This window comes from Boleophthalmus pectinirostris, unplaced genomic scaffold (assembly GCF_026225935.1).
Source record: "Boleophthalmus pectinirostris isolate CB_2022bp ecotype Guang Dong unplaced genomic scaffold, ASM2622593v1 HiC_scaffold_3, whole genome shotgun sequence".
Taxonomy (NCBI): Eukaryota; Metazoa; Chordata; class Actinopteri; order Gobiiformes; family Gobiidae; genus Boleophthalmus; species Boleophthalmus pectinirostris.
This window is the reverse complement of record NW_026571299.1, coordinates 31,469,545-31,488,472: the sequence shown is the minus strand read 5'-3', so window position 1 is coordinate 31,488,472 and position 18,928 is coordinate 31,469,545. Positions and strand designations below refer to the sequence as shown.

The 18,928-nt window shown below is 37.4% G+C and overlaps 1 protein-coding gene across 9 annotated transcripts in view; it reads left to right on the top strand.

The window, feature by feature from the left end:
• The window catches only part of kcnab2a (potassium voltage-gated channel subfamily A regulatory beta subunit 2a), a 149,783-nt gene that overhangs the window by 59,187 nt on the left and 71,668 nt on the right, over positions 1 to 18,928 (top strand). The window contains exon 1 of one of the 9 annotated variants that reach the window (XM_055160204.1): positions 13,788 to 13,952. The exons of 7 other annotated variants lie outside the window; for them this stretch is intronic. Coding sequence is in view for 1 of the 2 variants with exons in the window: in XM_055160203.1 (XP_055016178.1) it covers positions 14,221 to 14,243 (23 nt within the window). In the remaining variant the exon portion in view is untranslated. One more of the 9 variants, XM_055160203.1, reaches the window with a different exon arrangement.

Below are 18,928 nucleotides of genomic sequence, written 5' to 3'. Positions count from 1 at the left end.
TCAAATTCAAAGTTTAAAAAGTACAAATTATTAAAATCCTTTATTACCACAAAATTACAGATTTCAGATAGTTGAGATGGTCATCTCACTGCTCTTTTAAAGTCATAGGTTTAGGTCACATGTTTATTTGTTTTTGAATCATATTTGAATATCTCAAAAAAAACATTTTATTCATCTTATTTTACATAGAATATTACTTGTTCCATTTGCAGTATCTTTACTTGAGCCCCACTGTGCAACCTTTTAGAATTAGACTAAAATAAAAGCGTGTTCTTTTCATATTAGATGTTTTTGTTGCACTGAAAAATTAAGAAAAAAGTCCATCCTTAATGTGCTGAATTTCTTAGACCTATCCTCTCAATATGTAATCAATTAACCAGATTATGTAATTCATCTTAACTTGCCACATACCTAAATAGTTCTTTATTTACTTTGACAAAACTACGCCCAAAAGAAAGTGTTAATCAAACTACTCCTTATGTCTACACGAGCCGCGCACAGTGATACATACTAAATAATTTCACCTCATTGTTGTATTTAAGCCTGAGTGTTAGTTTCCTGTGAGGCCTTGGCTGCTCAGATGATCTATCACTGTGTCTCTGGGCTGCGATCTGATCTTCTGCAATCCTGTAATTAGAGCAGGAAGTGGGTCAGAAACAACATGGTACCTTTAACTCTGCTCATCTTTATTTTACTGCAGTCATAAGGTCAGACTGCTGTGGTTACACAGTCTTTAAGTATGCTTTCAGTACTTAACCTAATGTTTCTCTAAAGGTTATTATATTTTCCATAGAAACTTGAGCTAGGTAATGAATTAAATTTGAATAGAATTGTGATCCAGCTGTTAAAAATTATTAACTTTGGTCTAGAGTTGATGGTTCCACTGCCTGATCTTGAGCTTGTAAAGCCCTGATCTCATCTGATCTTGGAAACTAACAAGGATGGGCTGGTTAGTTCTTGGATGGGAGACTGCGGGGAATACCAGGTGTCATAATGGGGCAGTAGTAACTCTAGAGGAAACTTCTGTTGTGTTCTTAGGCAAGATTTTGCCTAGTATGATTGGGGTGCTTTTTTTTATAAAAGCGTGTGATTTGGAGTAGAACGACTTTGGATGTTTCTGTTTTTTCTTCCTCATTTCTTGTCAATGTTTATGGAATTAAAAAATAATACAATTCATTTGTAGTTTGAAAAGTTGTGAAAACATAATTGTGCAAGTTACAATTCAGTTGTGTTTTTCTGGGATCATGCCTGATATTTAAAGTTTACATCTGACCTGATCTATAGCATATTGCTGTAGTACTGCAATATGCAGTAATAGTAACGTTTTTGTACCACATCTTTTTCTCCACTAGGGGGTAGACAAAGCTTTGGTTTAAGTGTTAATTTTATTTTGATTATTGTGCAAGTCTTTTTAAGCTTATGCATCTCTTGTGTTTTTGTCTGTTTTTCTGCTAACATTGGTGTCTGTTGAGATGAAAAGTGAATGTGAATGTATTTAAAATGTGCTATTTATTTTATTATTAATTAGAATTATTTACTGACACATTTTAGCCATAATTATTGCATTATTTTCAATTATTATTAAAATAATAAGATCCACCACATGGCATGATAGCTGATTATTAATTACTTAGTTTAGTGAGGGACAATATTACCGTATGTGAGAAATTCTAAATACTTGTATATAAAACCCCTTTTCTGATACTTCCACTAGATGGCACAGTCGTAGTACTGTTCTGGACCAGTGGAGAGAAGCCTCATGTAAACAGCTCCTGAAGACCTCATTGTCATTCTGCTGTGGATGAAAATACATGCATCCAGCCTCCAGTGTTTCATATAATATAAACCAACCAACACATACAGCTGTATTACACTGGCATTTAGTGCATATAGGCTTATCTAGTCCTAATACAAATAACTTTCTTGTGATATCTGCACACAATAGTTATAATTTTTAAATACACTGAAAACAACAAAGTTGAAATTGCAGTTTCAGTAGTCACAGTTTATTGTAACAGCTGCATTTATTTAGGCATACTATGTCCTTTGAAGAGAAACACATATTGTGTCTCTAATGGGGTCTATGTAAAACCTGTTTACTCTGTATTTTAGAACACTGTATGAAATGTGTGAAGGGCTGCACAATATATTGCCGTTTCTGTTGGCACGATTATCAAATCACAAAGACTGATTTAGATTTAGATAACAGAAAGTCTCTGCAAAAATATCTTGTGCCTGTTGTTTAGGCCTTACAAAATGTTCTAAAATACATGGGATTCTTGTATTAATTTATCAGGTCATATTATAGTCTTTTCTCAAATTTTAATACTTCTGGAGTTGTTTCCAAAGGATACTGTTTAGAGTGCACAACTTTTTAAACATATATCACAAATCTAATTGCAATATTGCAGAAAACTTTTTTTTTCTATAATCTTGCTGCTATAGTGTATTTAAAGGTCCTTGACTCTTGTGAGCTTTAAGCCGTGTCAGAATGTTGCTACCTCATCAAAAACATTGTTGTGTTTTGTTTCATACGCAAATGTTTGAGTCAAAGTGCTCTGTTCTACCTTGTGATGTCATGTAGTGGTAGTTTTCAAGTTAACAGCTACATTTTACCTTTTGATCAATAGAGATCAGAAATTTCAGGGTTGAAATCATCCAGTTGATTGTAGTGAAGGTGTATGGAGTTTAAAAATACAGTGGAGCACTTCCTGTACTTCCTTCCCACATGACATCACAAAGTGGGACCTCAGCCCAAATATGTCTGTCAGTTGTTCACATTTGGACCTTTCTTTAAAATGTTCAAAGTTAAACTCTTAGATGAGTGTCAAATGTGCACAGTCTGTCAACTCGATCTTGAAAAAAGTCACTCATTAAGTCGCAATCACTCCACTTGTCAGAAAGCTGCAATTACATATTTTTAGAGTCATTTAGCCTCACACTGAAATGTATAGCAACTTGCATAATCATCCAAACTTCAGCATAATATCCTTAAGCTTCACTGTCAGAGGTTGGTGCAGGCTTCCCTCTACTCCAGTGCTAAATATAGTGTCAGACTCATCACTGCGGATTCAGATGGATGCCACTGATGGCCTGTTTATCTAATATGAACGATCTCCTTTATATCAACAAGTGGAGCGAGACGCCATGTTTAAAACCGTTTGGAGTGATACCGATTGGTTTTCCACGGCTGACCTCCCCGAGCCCTCTCTCTGAGCTATATGGGCCTGCTCCAATCTGACACTGTGTCCAAGTGAGGAAGGCAGCGCCGCAGTGAAGGAGGCTAGAGATCTAAGCACATTTGGTTATGGATGTTTGTTTATGGTGCTCATCTTTGGTCTTCTATTTGCACCAAGTGGTTTGACGTTATACTTATTCTATTCTTTGGAAACCGCTTAATTTATTTGAAAGTATGAAGTTTTATTGTATATTTTGCAGTTAATATGGAGTTATATCAGCGTAAGAATATAATTATGTCAAAATATTGAAATATCTATGTCGTGATACTAAATTTGCTGATACAGTATCGTTATCGTGGGCTAATCTATATACAGTATATATCGGCATGGTATTTTTTGGTATTTTTAGCAATTCTTTTTGTAAGTGCTCTACAATTTTGTTACTTATTTAATGGAAGGAAACTTGTTTATGCAATATACTTGACATGCTCATGGTTTTGATGATAAAAATATATGTATTTAATATAAACTTTGCACAAGTAGTTGTTTAACAAAGAAATATTGATGATAAAATGTATTTAGTGCTTTAAAAACAGTAGTATATCACAGAATATCATGTGCAATACATTGATTATTGCATGTATCGCCATATCGTGACAGTATTGTATTGTGAGGCAAGCATCATTTACTGTATCAAATGGTGAGAGACTCTGTGATGCCCAGCCCTAGTACTGTGTGTTATTAGGTTCTTTTTTCAGACTGAGAGTTTGTTTTTCATACCTGACCCTTTACAACTGCTCACTAGCGGTGTTCCTCAGAGTGGTCACGTGATGTTGATGTGAAGCGTATCCGCAGTATCCCAGGTGTTTGGGTACTGTCCTGAGGAAGTCGGACTGCAGAAGGAGCTGTCATCCTGCCTCCATTGATAGGAAGACAGCGCCAAAAGCTGTATAAATCAGCTGACCAGACACGTCACATCAACATCGTGTGACCACTCTGAGGAAGACCGCTAGTGAGCAGTCGAAACTGTCAGGTATGAAAAACAAACTCTTGGTCTGAAAAAAGAACCTAATAACATAAAATATCAGAAGACCAAATGAACCTCGTCGGCCTAATATAGTGCTGTTGTTTTCTTTAGTAATATTAATGAATTGGTACATGGTCCCTGATAAATTAAGAATAAACTAAATTAACCTGATTTATAGGGGTATTGGCTCCAAACAATTGTTTAAATTCAAAGACAAAAACAATCAAATAATGTGATGGACCTGCGTGTCAGGTGTCAAATATATGATTGTTGGAGATTCTTTATCAAGAAAAACTCATTCATTGGGTTACGTAAGTGAAGTTAGATGGTTATTCTTAACTACAGTCCAAAGCCGGTGGGTGCTGCCTAATTTCCCTTGTCGTGTGGGGAGTTTCTGGACTGACAGAGGCGTAGGAGGTCCTCTCTTTCTCGTCTTTGACATTGTCACTTTAGATCCCTTAAAAAGTACATGGTCAACAGCATGTATTTCCTCAGCTGTCCACTTTAATCTGTGAATATGAGGGGATTAAGTTTTCTTAAAAGTTCTTTTAGGGTCATGTCTGCAGCTTTCATTTTGTCACACTGTTGGATGGAGCATTCCACACTGTAGTTTAAGAATCGCCGCACCAGATTGTCAGCTTTGGAGCTTAAAGAAGCCCTGTGTAACTTTTCTGGTGCACTGTCCACCACCTTCTTGTCTCTATGGAGATGTTATTGCTTTGCCTGGAATCTATGGCATTATACCTATTTATCTCCGTGGATACAGGTCAATTTACAGATCAGATCGATGGAATGGTGAGCCCATTTAAATAACAAGGTGTGTTTTGAATAGAAACACCTCTAATTTAATGCAAGATGGGTTGTTTTAATGCCACACCAGAAAAAGCAATGACATTCTAAAATTGTCACAATGACACACTAAAGTTACATAGTGCAACTTTGTATTGAAAAGTTTCATGTCAGATGACCTTCTTGAAACATTGAGCTTATACTCTCCTCTTTGTGAGTTTATGAAGCTTTTGTATTGAGTTAGACTTGGCCTTGAGTCGACTTTGGATTGTGCTCAAATATTCTTAGTGTGAACAGCTGAGGTCAAAATAACCACATATATTGATTTTCTGAAGAGAATGTGTTGAAAAATGTATTCAACTCGAAATTGCCCTGTCTTGCATCAGATTGCCTCAACATCTAACCATTCAGTAGAACATCATCAATTGTAGTACTAGTAGTTTGGGCTGAACTATTTGTGGGTAAAAAAATTAATCAATTTGCAATTTCCTGACAATGATTGCAGTTGTGATGAGATTTGCAATTTCAGTTCAAGACTGAGTTTACAGCCAATATTTTAGTCATCTCCAGGGGCAGTAAAGTTGAATGTGAATTAATTGTCATGTCTGAATACATGACTGTGTGCGCTCAAGGCCATGCAGCTATAATGCTCCTTTAACTTCAGACTTTAGACAAATTTCTTCTCTGGCACAACAGCATTTATCTTACTTTATCTTACCTTTCAAACCTGCTAAACTAGGAGTATATTCAGGGTATATTCTTGTTCTTTGAGTATTTAGATTCAGAGGGTAAATCTAGAAAACATAAATAAATTAAATTGTGAAACATCCAGTCCTGGGATCAAATCTACAACTTCCTTGCTGAAAACAGAATATTGCTTACTCTGTCACTGTAATGGTGGTTGTGTTGTATATTGTTTTTTTTTTTTTTTTTTTTGTTTTTTTCAACATTTTAAAATTGAGTCTGGGTGGAATAGACTCTATTCACACTTACTGGAAGACTTCTGGAAACATGTGGATGACAACTTCCTGTTGGTGATAGTAACTCTGACAAAATCTGGGAAAACTGAGAAAATGGACCAGTTTTCTTCATCTAGATGTCATTGTATTCTTTCATTTTCATTTTTTATAAATCGCCTTTTAATTTGTATATTATAATTTGTCCATGTAAATAATAAAAAAGATGTCATTGTAGTGTTCCATTATATTTTGCATCAGCAGTTACAATCAGCTGCCTGTAAGTGACATTGAAGCTGTGATTAGAGTCACTTCCCCCATGAAAAGCTTTGGCAAGTTGTGAAGATGCTGCTACCTTATCCATGGTTTTATCACATCCAGTGTCAAATCTACACGGGAAGTTATCATCCGCATGTTTCCAATGTCTTCTGGTAAACGTGAATAGAGCCTATAGGGCTGAATGAAGCTAATTGATTAATCGCAACTATTATTGAGATAATTATCAACTGATTTGGTAGTTGAATAGTAGTTAGGTTGAAAGATTCAGAATTGCATGTAACAGGAAACTAGCCTGCTTCATCAGCCGGTTTCACTTCGTAGAAACCGTCTGACCTCGCAGCGTTAGAATTCGTTCGCTTGATGGTAGGCGGGTACTTTTTTAAATTTAACCAATTGCTCCTATTTGGTTGTGCGCCGCTAACGGAGCTAACTGGTATATTAAGCTTTTCCCAAATCCCAAAGGAAGAAGGGCAATAACGTCTTTCCCCTTGATAAAATTCACCAAACTTTCTCTTTGTTCCTGCTTTAAATCCTCGATCTTGGGAATCGTTGCCAACACAGAATATATGACTCTTTGCTGATTGGCCGGTGCCCGAACTCGCCCTTCCGAAGTTTTTGCAGACCGTCTAGTGTATTCTGATTGCTGACCTAGTCGCTGGGAGAAATTAAATTGAGTGGAGACACTAGGTGGCGCCATCCTGGCTAACAGGAAATTGCATGATACAGGAAATGTGTAAATGTGTCTGTTATTATTATAAGAAAAAACTGTTCTGGCTTGCATTGTATATGTAGTCTGTGCCTCTGCAACTGGTTTAGTGTGTTTTGCTGTCACTATTATTCTTCCAAATGTAATTCAAAGAGATTTTTTTTTACGCTTTTGTAAACATGGCCACATCTTGCCCTCCTGTCTTATCTCATCAAACTGCATGCTTTGATCCTCTGCCGCGTTCCTTCACTTCTATTTTTTTTATACTTTGTACCTCTAATTTTAATATTTTGTTCACCTATCTCAACTCCAATGTTCCCTGTCTCTTTCTATTATTTATTTCTCTCATTCTTCCCTTGACAGATAGCCTCCCTGTAGCTATCACTGTGATCTATTGTGGCTGATTCAAATATTGACAAAGCAAAATTACCCACAACATGGTGCGAGATAGGAGAACATCTAGGCCAGACGAGGAGCAGACAGTCACAGATGAATAATAGAGGAGACCAAGAAGAGAACCTTGTCTTGTGGTAAAAGCAGTGATGCCATATTTATACCAGCTCAGTGTAAAATGCATTATAGTATGTCTTGTATTTCTTATGGTGTTTCAATGGGAGTTATTACAGCCCAGAATATTCCAGTTTATAGTAAGAATGTACTGCATTGTAATGTGGTGGTATACTGTTTGTTTTAAGGCACTGGTTTTGATTTAGCATGGGTTTAAACATTCATAGTTAAACAAAAAATTGACTCTTGTGAGCTTTAAGCCATAAATCATGTTACCTTCCCAAAAACATACCTGGAGTTGTGTTTTTGTATGTAATCCTTTAGTATTAGTCTGTCTACATCTCCAAAGCTCAAAATGCTCTGTTGTACCTTCTGATGTCATGAAGCTGTAGTTTTCAAGTTAACATCTACCTTTTACTTTTTGTTTAGTAGCGATTGCAAATCCCAGGGCTAAAATTATCCAGAATCTAATGAAGGTGTATGGAGTTTAAAAGCACAGGGGAGCACATCTTGTTGACCACATGACCTCACAAGGTGGAACAGAGTGTTTACTGTTTGAGAAAAGAACTCAGCCTAAATATGCAGGGTTTGTCAGCCTAAATATGTACGTGTGTGAATGAAACAAAACTCAAAAAACATTATGACATAGATCAGAAAATGATGTAATACAGTCTCTGTAAAGATGCACTATGTAATTTTGCTTGTCTCCATGGAAATGATATTGATTTGCAGAGATTGTTTGACACTATAAGTAAAGGTATAAATACAGAGCAGTGGGCGTATGCCGGTGGCGATGAAAACGGAGGTTGATCTGAAAAATGCAATCTTGAAAAGACCGATTAAAGATTGCTCAGACACGCACGAGTCCTGCTAAATAGAACTTCGAGAAGGTAAATGAGAAGAGTAAACAACTATAACATGGTTAAAAGTCGATTGTGCATAATAGGTCTGCTTTAAACTCTGTTCGGTCTCATTACCTCTCAATTCAGCATCATTACGTCTAGCTTGTAGTTTATACAACTGTTTTAGACTATTTTCTTCCTGACTTGTATCTTATCAAAATGTAAAAGTCTTGCAGCTGTGTTAGAACATATGTCTTTCCATTGTACAGAGAGAGCTGCAAAGAGACTTACAGTAAATGCTGCTGAAAACCTTTCTGCCTAGCAACCATCTTTGTGCCCACGGCCTCAGGTTTGACAAATGCAGAGAGACAGGGCGAGTATCTTCCCTTGAACAGAAGCGAATCCTCTGTCTCTGCCGTCTGCAGATTAGTAAGCATGCTCCCACAAACTCAGCACTCTGTCTCTATTTTACATACATGCATTTTCCCACTGTGAATATCTATATGCGGCGCTCTGAACTCCAAGTCAAATAAGTAATGTGTCCTGATTTTTATTATCCAAGCATTTCACATTCTGCATCTGCTTATATAAACCGTAAAGCTGCAGCAGTAAAATATGCTATACATTCCATAAGATTATTGCCTTATTCTTTCTCTTAAAACTAATGATAGAAAATGAACCCTCAATGACAAATTTATGTTGGAAATGGGGATTATTGAGCACATTTTGCTAAGAGATCTGGCAAATTAAACATTATCAAACCATCCAAAAAAGTTCAGACAAACTTACATATACATGGGGGTTGTCAAAAGATTGATACCCAGATTATACAAAATATTTATTTGAAAAACGACATTCTCATTTGGGTACAATTAGTCAAAATGCTGGCACAAAGTTGGTTCTTTTCTGAATGTTTTTGTCTTCTACTAGTATATTTGAACTAGTATAAGACCACATAGAATTACTACTTGTGTTACCTTTAGGGGTGTAACGATATCCAAGTCTCACGATACGATATCGTCGTGGTATGAACCTGGCAGTACGATGTTTATTGCGATATCGTGGTTAAAAGTCATGATATGGTGGGAGGCTCATGATTAGGAATGTAACAATATCCAAATCTCTCTGTACGATATTTTCACAATATACATCTCACTGTACGATATTTATTGCGATATTTTGTGGAGGCTAACAAAACTGTTAATATGCTACTTTTTCCTCTTAAAATGCCTTGACAAGACTTAATCCAAAGAACTAAAGAACTGTTATTTCTTCTTGTAGTCAACACTAAAATGGAGCAAAGGATCATGGTCAATGTAGTTCCCTCTGTCTTTTTTTTAGCTATTGCTGCACCATAACTCTTAATTTAACCAAAGAGACTTGCAATTTGATATATTGTGATCATCCATGATATTATTGTGAGAACTTTGACGATACGATATCACGATATTTTGATTATTGTTACATCCCTAGTTACCTTCAATTGTACTAAAAAGATTGTCTCTTTAAAATATCAACATTGTGTTATTGAAATTGGAACTGAATATAGACTTTGCTCTTTAATATCAAATTGTAATTATTTGTATTGTGACAACTTAAAGTTATACACACTATATACATCTCTGAGGACTGTATGTACAGTGTGGTATAGAGATGTTATTTCCTATTTGTTCCAATTCCCCTGAGTTCAATCTAAAGGAACTCAGATTATCTTGTGTTACATAAGAGCAGGACTTCCCTCGTGGTGATTTTGTGTTGTGGTTCGGCCGATGTGGGGTCTGATGTGGGTGAGTAGTGGGGGTGGGGAGAGAGGGGATATTTCCTTGTGTCTGCGTGTCAGCCGTGTTGAGGGCTCACAGTCCTGACCTCTGTCACTCTCACTGAGGATTTCATTAAGGATTGTCAGCTCCAGCTCAGAATGTAGCTCCACTGTTTTACCACTAGAAATGTGTTGTTCTTTTTCTAGCAGTAAACATATGGTTGGCCATTATATTTATGTATAATATTTTGTGTTTTTGTCTTGTATGCTTTTCAGTTTCTGTGTACTTGCACGGATCATTTGGGATGCAACCAGACACGCTGGCATATTTCAGCCTTTCTCTTACAACCATCCTATTATTCACTGGAGAGATGTGAAATTATTTTAACTCGTCATATTTATCCAAATACTTAGAATTGATTAAAAATACAGTGTGTAATCAATGCATATAAAGTAACTGCTGCAATTGAACAAATGTAAGATAGACAAGTTTAATGCCATACTGTAGAATATTCCAGGCAAACTGATTATATTTATAAGGAGCAGGTAGCATGATTTCAAGTCTCGTTTATTAGTATTTGACTTAAGGTTATACATTTTTGCTTTGATCATTGGTCTGCATTTCCATCCTCACCATAGACTGTATAAAGAAGCGGACTATAGGAGTGTGACTTCACCCATAGTGTTTGGCTCCAGTCAAATGAAGTTCATGAGGCTAGCGGTTATAGAAGTGAATTCTGTGCCAAGGTCCATACCAGGAATAGGAATTTATTTACCAAACTAATAGCAAAATAAAAACACCATGAAATCAAATTTATTTGTTTGGAGGGTAAACTCCTTGAGATGTCTCGCTATCTTGTTTTTGAGGGGGTCCTCATCGTCGCAAAAACAAAAACAGATATAGTAGGGCAGATAGTAGGATACATAAATTCAGGAAAAAAACAAAACGACTAAATCAAAACAACCATACACACACACACTCACTCACACATGACTGCTGAACACTGAGTAAATATGTCAAATTTGAACAAAAACCAAGACAGGGTTCAAATATAATCACAAAATACAACAAGATGAACAACAAAATTCAACAAGATGATCAAAAACAATTGCGCAGTTTATGTAAATTTTGTCCACTTTGCATTTTTAAATGAAGGGACAGAAGTTAATGCACGAATACGAACATTTTAAGACCTAAATGACGAGGCTCACTGCAGCAGTTACAGAGAGTGTTGGTGAAAATGTTCCAATATAAAATCCATAAAGTCCATCCTCACTTTCCATTTGGAGCTTTCTATTTTCTAGAGGGTTCACTATGTCCATTTCTGTATACTGTCTGTGGTCCTCACACAAGGTCAGATGAGATGTCTGTGTAGATTAGGTGAGCGGTCTCCCTCGTTATAAAAATGAAAGTGTGAGTGATTAGAGATGTTTAGACACAGCAGCAGGCTTCATTACACTGCAGCCGAAGCATTAGCACATGTGTCCATCAGCGCTGTCAATCTGTCTGACCCCACTTCGCTTTCCATTAACTCTGTAAGCCCCTTTACACAGACACTTCTGCTGTCCCTCTCCCCATCCTCCCAGAGATGCTATCCTTTTCACTCTGCTCAAATCCTCTCCGACGCAGGTCAATTAAAGTCCCTCTGAATGGAGCTGAGCCTGTTATAAAAGATGGAGGATTTGCCATTGTCTGTGCTGTTAGAGGTATTCTGTGCTAAAAAGTCAAATTTTGGAATCATTTTGAAACATGTTCTAGGGATATGCACAGTTTGTTTTGAATTTAGCCCAAAACAGATTCTTTATTTGTCATTTAGTCGATGACGTTGCTTATTTTGTGTGCAATTCACATTCAAGTGCATCCGCTATTATTTCTCCAGGCTTAGACTGGACAAACTCTTAATAATCTGCTAATTTCTTTCACATATTAGAAAGGATTGAAAGGTGGCCATCCCCTTTTTTTAAAATTAAGACATTTTGACTAAGACGAAGTCATTTAATATTTAATTTTGCTTTTATCTAAGCTCTGACTAAAGAAAACTGCCATGGGTGTCCTGCCACAAAGAAGGACTTTTGAATTTGCCTTTTTGTTGATTAAAAAAAAAAAAAAAAAAAAAAAGAATTGTTAGTTCCTCAAAACATCTTAATTACAAAAATAGTTTGATGATTTCGTGTATACAGAGTCATTTGATCCTTACATTTAGTTTTAATATTGCTGTGTTTCTCTCTGTGCGACTTGCCTTTTTGTCATAATATCACATTAAACTGTCATGTTTTTAAAATAGACAGGAGGCTCCCTATGCGTGGGATTCACTAAAAGACAGTGCTGCTAAACTGTTCTGTCGCCTGTAGCTGCAACACATCCATCTGCCAATCTCTGCACCTCACCACCACCGCCCATAAGAGGAAATTACCAGGGTACAGGACACTTTCGCTATTTTGTCTGGACACACACTGTTGAATTGATTGGATGCCAGGTTCTATATTTAGGTCTGTGCCGGTGTTTTGGTGAAATATCACTACGCATAGACTCCAGCCGTCTCTCTGTGGTCTCGGCATGCACACTTTGTCAATTAAATTGCATCTACGGAAGCAGAGCAGTAAATCAGGAGAAAATGCTTCACTGGTCAACTCTCCAAACCAGGAGATAAACTAACACTGACGCTCGATGCACGCCAAAGATGTATAAAATTAGGGAAACCATGAATCAGAGTGGAGATGTTTTAGGGATCACATCTGAAAGGCAATGACTGAGCTGGTTTGGATATGAACCAAAGACTGTAAATGGACAGTTGACTGGAGTTAAACGCTGCGGGTGAAGTTACACTCACTTAGTCCACTTCTTTATATAGTCAATGATACAGCATGTACAAATGGATAGATGCAGGCTGTAAAAAAGGATGCTCAGGTTAGAACTGTCAGGAGCCTAGTGGAAGACCAAAGAGGACATTTATGCAAGAGGTGAAAGTGGACTTGTAATTATTTGGTCTCAGCGGATTTGAAAGATAAAGTTAGCTGATGGGGATTATCAGACAAAGGAAAGTCAATGTGATTTACAGTAGACCTTGACCAGTTTAAAGTAGTAGTGACTTTCAAGCTTTCCACACTACTATTACTAATACTATGTTTGAATTTGACCTTTTTCTTTAATCGGAAGAACCAGTTGTGATGCTTACTTTCTTGCTAGATGGTAAGTTTGAAGTAAATAACGTTAAACAGTGCATTAAAAGGACAGAAAACACTCTAAACCAGCTCAAAAGCTAAGACTAAACTGATAAGGAGTGAACTAGCTACTTCTGTTTAGGGTTGTGCGGTAATATGGTATTAAGGTATACTGCGTGATTAAAAAGTAGCAACAGTATCAGTTTCATTACTGTCATTAAAAAAAAATCTGCAGCGCATAAGGACCTAATATAATATTATAATTTATTGATACCTAAATTTGTTTGCTCAGCACAAATTAATGGGTGGTTGTTTTTTCAATTTAATGCTATCATGATTTAAAACTAATAGTATCTATAATGTTTCTTTTAACTGTGTCGGGAGATGACGTTCGATTAGTTTCATTCCGTTGTCATGTGACGCTCATAAGGGAAATGAAGACAAGATGGCAAGTCCGACTGCGAGCGAGTTTGCCCCCCCACACATTTCTCTGTTTTACAGAAACGAAACTTAAAACTACATGGCTAGTTTGCATGAACTGTAAGCGCTGATAAAAACAGTTTGCTTCTTGTGCTGCTGATGCGGCTCAGCTTTTGTCGGACTAAAGGGCATGACTCAGTGGAATATATGTTTTTTTCAGTGGAATATATGTTTTTTTTGCGACAGAGGATGTTGCGGCTGATGATGAATCTGTGCATGTGTCGCGTTGAAGATGGTTCAACTTTTCAGAGATTATAAGTCTGCAGGTCATACGCATAGACCATACAGTGGTGCGGCTTCACTTACCAAAGTCGTACTAAAATATTTTGGTAATAGGGTAATAACATATACCCCGGTAAAATCCTGAAATGGTTTAACAGTATCTACTACTGATGCTTGTAGTTTCACAGTCACTACGTAACTTTTCTTCTTACGGGTCTATCACCTGGCACCTTTTCACCGAAGCTGCTGCTTTGCCTAGAATGTTCCATGGAGACAAATAGGTAACTCTAGACCAAGTTACATGTTAGATCTATGGAGACGCAACTCTGCGCAGGGTAAGAATGTATTTTTTTCCTTGTGTTTTTAATCAGTTATAACTGCTGCAATTAAATAAATGCAAGATAGAAAAGTTTAATGCCATACTGATAGACTTTATGGATATGTGACAGACCCCTCCCCCACACTTTATCAACAAGTGTGGATGTTTAGATGTACTTTGGTGACATTTTGCTCTGTTCCGTTGTTAGGATTTAGTTTGAAACTTTTCTGAGCTCAAACTCTTGCTCTGCCCTGCTGGACCCAGGAGGCTTCATTATAATGTGGTGTCATCGATTACTTCTGCTCCCCTCTCCAATACGGCCCACCGAATGCACCAGACAAAAGAAATCATTTTAATTGTGCATGTGCAGCTTGGCTTTTCTTAGCATTGGTTATAAGAGGTGTGTGTGTGTTTTTGGTTTTTTTTTGGTTTTGTTTTTTCAATTCAAATGTACCCTCTACTGCATTGACTCATTTAGCTATGTCTCCAGACTAGATTTGAATGTGAATATCTTGTGCTTCTCCCCCCACATGGATACTTGTTTGCAGAAAATAAAAATGCTGTTGGCAGTGTTTGTAAATTTGGTTCAGCTGTAGTCGTGATCACAGAGACACGTGTGTGGCTGTATAGCTCCAGCTTGTTCTCCTCCTCCTCCTACGCTTATTGAATGGAGAGCTGGGCCTTATCACGGCTCCAGATTCACTCACTCTGATTGAACCCCTGAAAGGGATTTTAGCAAGACTAAAAGATTTTGGAAGATAGTTCTAAATTAGATACTGTTAGTTAGTAGGAATGGGCTGTGGCTCAGAGTCACAAGATAACTGTAGTCTGACATGTTCGAACTTAAAGGTGCATATGAAACTTTTCTCGGGGATGGCCTGCCATGTGTCCACCTTGAATTTACTCAATCACAGGTATTTTTATTGCTGGCTCACCACTCTGTCTGAGAACAATAAACATATCTATCTCCATGGAGACAGATAAGTTTAATGCCATACGTTGGAATATTACAGGGCAGCATTTTGGTTTGGGAAAGTTCAAATAAACCAAAATAAACATGGCAACGTTAACAATGCATTTTGGACTGTTAACTGTTGACTATTTTGTTTTTGAAAAGCATGCACAGAAAGGTGCTTTGTGCATTTACAGATGATATCTATGCTTTTCTCTCAACTAGATTTAATAACAGTTAGATTTTTCTGATTTCTGATCCCTGTTCTTCAACCAATCAGTGTGATAGATTCTTCTGAATGTTCTGTTTTTTTTCCTGGTACTAACTTGACAACCCTGTGATAAACAAATAAATGCTTGCATTCTTTGTGATCTTAACAAAATAAATTAAATGCTCTATATCAAAATCACAAACACAGTGTTGAAACATTTGAATGGCTGTGAGGAATAATGATTGAGCCCAAACATGAGCGATGGCATGAGCTGTGGCACTTTTCTCAGCATGAGTGCTCGCTCTTGAAAGACCTCCCTTTGAGCTGTTTTCTGACTGCTCCACTGCAGGCCTGTGTCCATCATGAGAAACTGCATGTGTGACAAGGGTCTGACTCAAAGAATGAAAAGACCACTATAATCATCTTTCAACACAGCAACAGGTGGCTACAATGGTTTAAACGTCTCTAAGGGAATCATTGTAGATTTTCAATCAGATTCGCTGGTGGTATGTGGTGGGGGTTGATGCATTGACTATAGAATGAAACTCAAGATTACAAAGACATTGTGCAGAGGATGTGTGATTGGTCAATTACATGCAAAACATGCTGTTATATGCAACACACAGCACATAATAGTACTGTACTGAACAAAACTCACAAACATAATAGATAAATGTTGTACTGTAGTTTCCAAACCCATGTTGTTGTTCACTCAGCTGTCACACAGTGCTGTTGACAAGCTCTGTCAGTAGCCATAGATGCCCTGGGGCAGGCTGATGGAGATACGACATGGCAGCCATAACATCAAGTGAGCCTCCAACCAAGCAAAGTAGATGACTGGCTTGCCCAAGGAAAGATGTTCTTACACAGTCATTCTATAAACCTTCTATTTAGTAAACTGGTTGCTCTGCCACATTAGATACTAATATATTTTGTTTCACTGTGAAACCAAACAGATCTACAATTTGAAGTATTATAATCAAATCAAATAATGTTTTTTTTATTATTAGAATTAAAGGTGCACTATGCAACTTTTCTGGAGAGCGTTCTTTCATGTACTTGTCTCTACTGTATGTAAATGTTGTTGCTTTGCCTAATTCCATGTTCTAGTCATCTACTTTGTTTTTTGTACAACTGTAGGTAAAAAGCAACTTGAAAAACGCCTCTCCACAGATCTGACCTGTGACTTGGTGTGGTGGCATCACCCTTGTGTCCATGGAAGAAGATAATGCAAGTTTCATGTCTTAATCTGGAACATTTTAAGCAAAGCAACAACATTTTGTAGGGTGACACTTCTTCTATTAAGGTATATACTGCAACTTTAAGGTTTTATAGTGCAGTTTATTTATGTTATTAAAGTCCCATTCACAAAAGTGTTCAAAGTTTAAAATACTGCAGTAGTTTACATTTTTTCACCTGGGCATCCTCGATGTAGGCCAATGACATTTTTGCGAGAACCTTGGAGTCATGGTGCGGTGATAAAGTGTCAGTCATCTTTAATGATCGCCACTCTTCAAAGACACGCTCAAAGCTAATGAAATATCTCCTGTCAATTTGAGCAAAGTTAGCAGCTGTTTCTGTGTTAAGTGTGACCGCTATGCTTTATTGGATTGGGGATATTTACAAACTGTTAGGAGGTTGTAACCGTTTATTGCTGGTAATTTGATTGTGAGGCATTTATGAATGTACACAATGATTGGACATGAGTGTGATTAAATATTACGGGGCTATGGGCGGTGTGGCTGTTCAAAGTCAGTCAAGTGTACCCAACGCCATAAGCAGCAATATGTGAAAAATGGTAGTTGCATTGATCTGTTGTGCTGATGGATGACTAGCCGGTCGGATGATGTATTCTTGTATTGATTACTGTACTGCATGTTGCATTGGGGTCGATGGAATGAGAAGATTTACCGATGCAGATAAATCAAGGGTCAACAAAGGCTACTCCTACATAGTGCATAAATGAAAAGATGTCATTTGTCATATAGTTTTCGTAATGACAACAACAATGTGGGGGGACAACTAGTTTCGTCTGGGTAAGAAGTCATGGGAGGTACATGTAAGTAAGTGTAAATAACTAAGCTTTGGCATAGAGCCTTGTTGACAGTCTCCAATATTTTCCAGAGCCAGTGGGGATTTAGTGGAGCGTGTGGTGCAGATGACAGGGCTGACCCTATCTGTCTGTCCTCACGACTGGCCTCTTGTATGTCCTAGCGGCTTTCTGTGCAGTGTCACGACTCGGGGGCCCTGGGCAGTGGAGAATGAAGTACACTGTACACTCCAGCTGCTAGAGCAATAAGCACTTTGCAGTAATGATATAGTGATTTCTGCCATATGAGTACTTTCTTACCGGGGAAATACTCATGAGAATCCATGTTGTCTGGTGCCGATGATTTTGTTTGGGGAATGCTTCAGTGCGGGCTTGGATCAATGGTGTGATTGTGTGTTTAATGAGATATGTTGATGGGTTTTAGATTAGTGGCACTTGTACAAACAAAACAAATTCTGCAGCTAACACTTTTTGGCAAATGCCTGAATGTATTATTGCTTCACCAAAAAGACAAGATATTTTGTCACTAAAATAATTGTAGTATTTTTGAGATTTGTTAATGGCAGCCATTCAAATTGTGATTACTATTGAATTGTGACTCACAGGGTTGAACGAACTATTGTTTTGGACAGAAAATTGCGATTTCAGACAACACGATTTTGCGATGGTTAAAGCCGTGTTTTTTTGCTGTGCTTCTAAAGCCCAATTTATGGATCTGCGTTGAGGTCTATGCACAATGTAGTAATTCACTGCCACAACTTGAGGAGGCAAGGAAGTTTAACATAAACCATCTCCAACGCAATAGAAGCACAGAACAGACTCACCATCATCAGCACATCCTCTGTCACAGAAAGAACACTCATAGTCCACTGAGTTGTGTCCTTGTGTCTGACAGAAGCTGATTGCATCAGGACAGAAGTAGCGAGCTGTTTTTTTCAGCCCTGATAGTTTATGCAATTTAGCCATGTGGTTTTAAGTTTTGTTTCTGTAAAACCTAAACAAATGTGCGCAAAGCTGCATCAAACACATTATTACTCAATTTATATTGAAAGAAAGGAAAGCGGAGTACAGGAAATGTATGTAGAGCAATGGTAGAGAGGACCAATCATAGCCATTATTGTCTGCGTCAATTCTCCTGCTGTCTGTGTCATTTTGATACGTAGTTACAGTCCAGCGTCAGATCATCAGTGCAGGACTCTGCTATGATGTAAGTTTCTGTGATGTTCATGTGCACTGAAACTTGATTTGAAAAAAATCGTGGATGAAATCAAAATACAGATCACAGTATCTGCCAGAAAAATTGTAATTCGATATTTTCTTAAAATCGTTCAGCCCTAGAGACTCATCTTGAATCCTAATGTTATATTTCCATTTTTTCATTTTTTATGCCACAAAAAAAAGAAAACACTTTAATTCACTTACATTATTGACACCCCCACCTCCACATCCCAGAGTGGTTTAGCTTTACCACTGGAGTTGTTGCTTTGA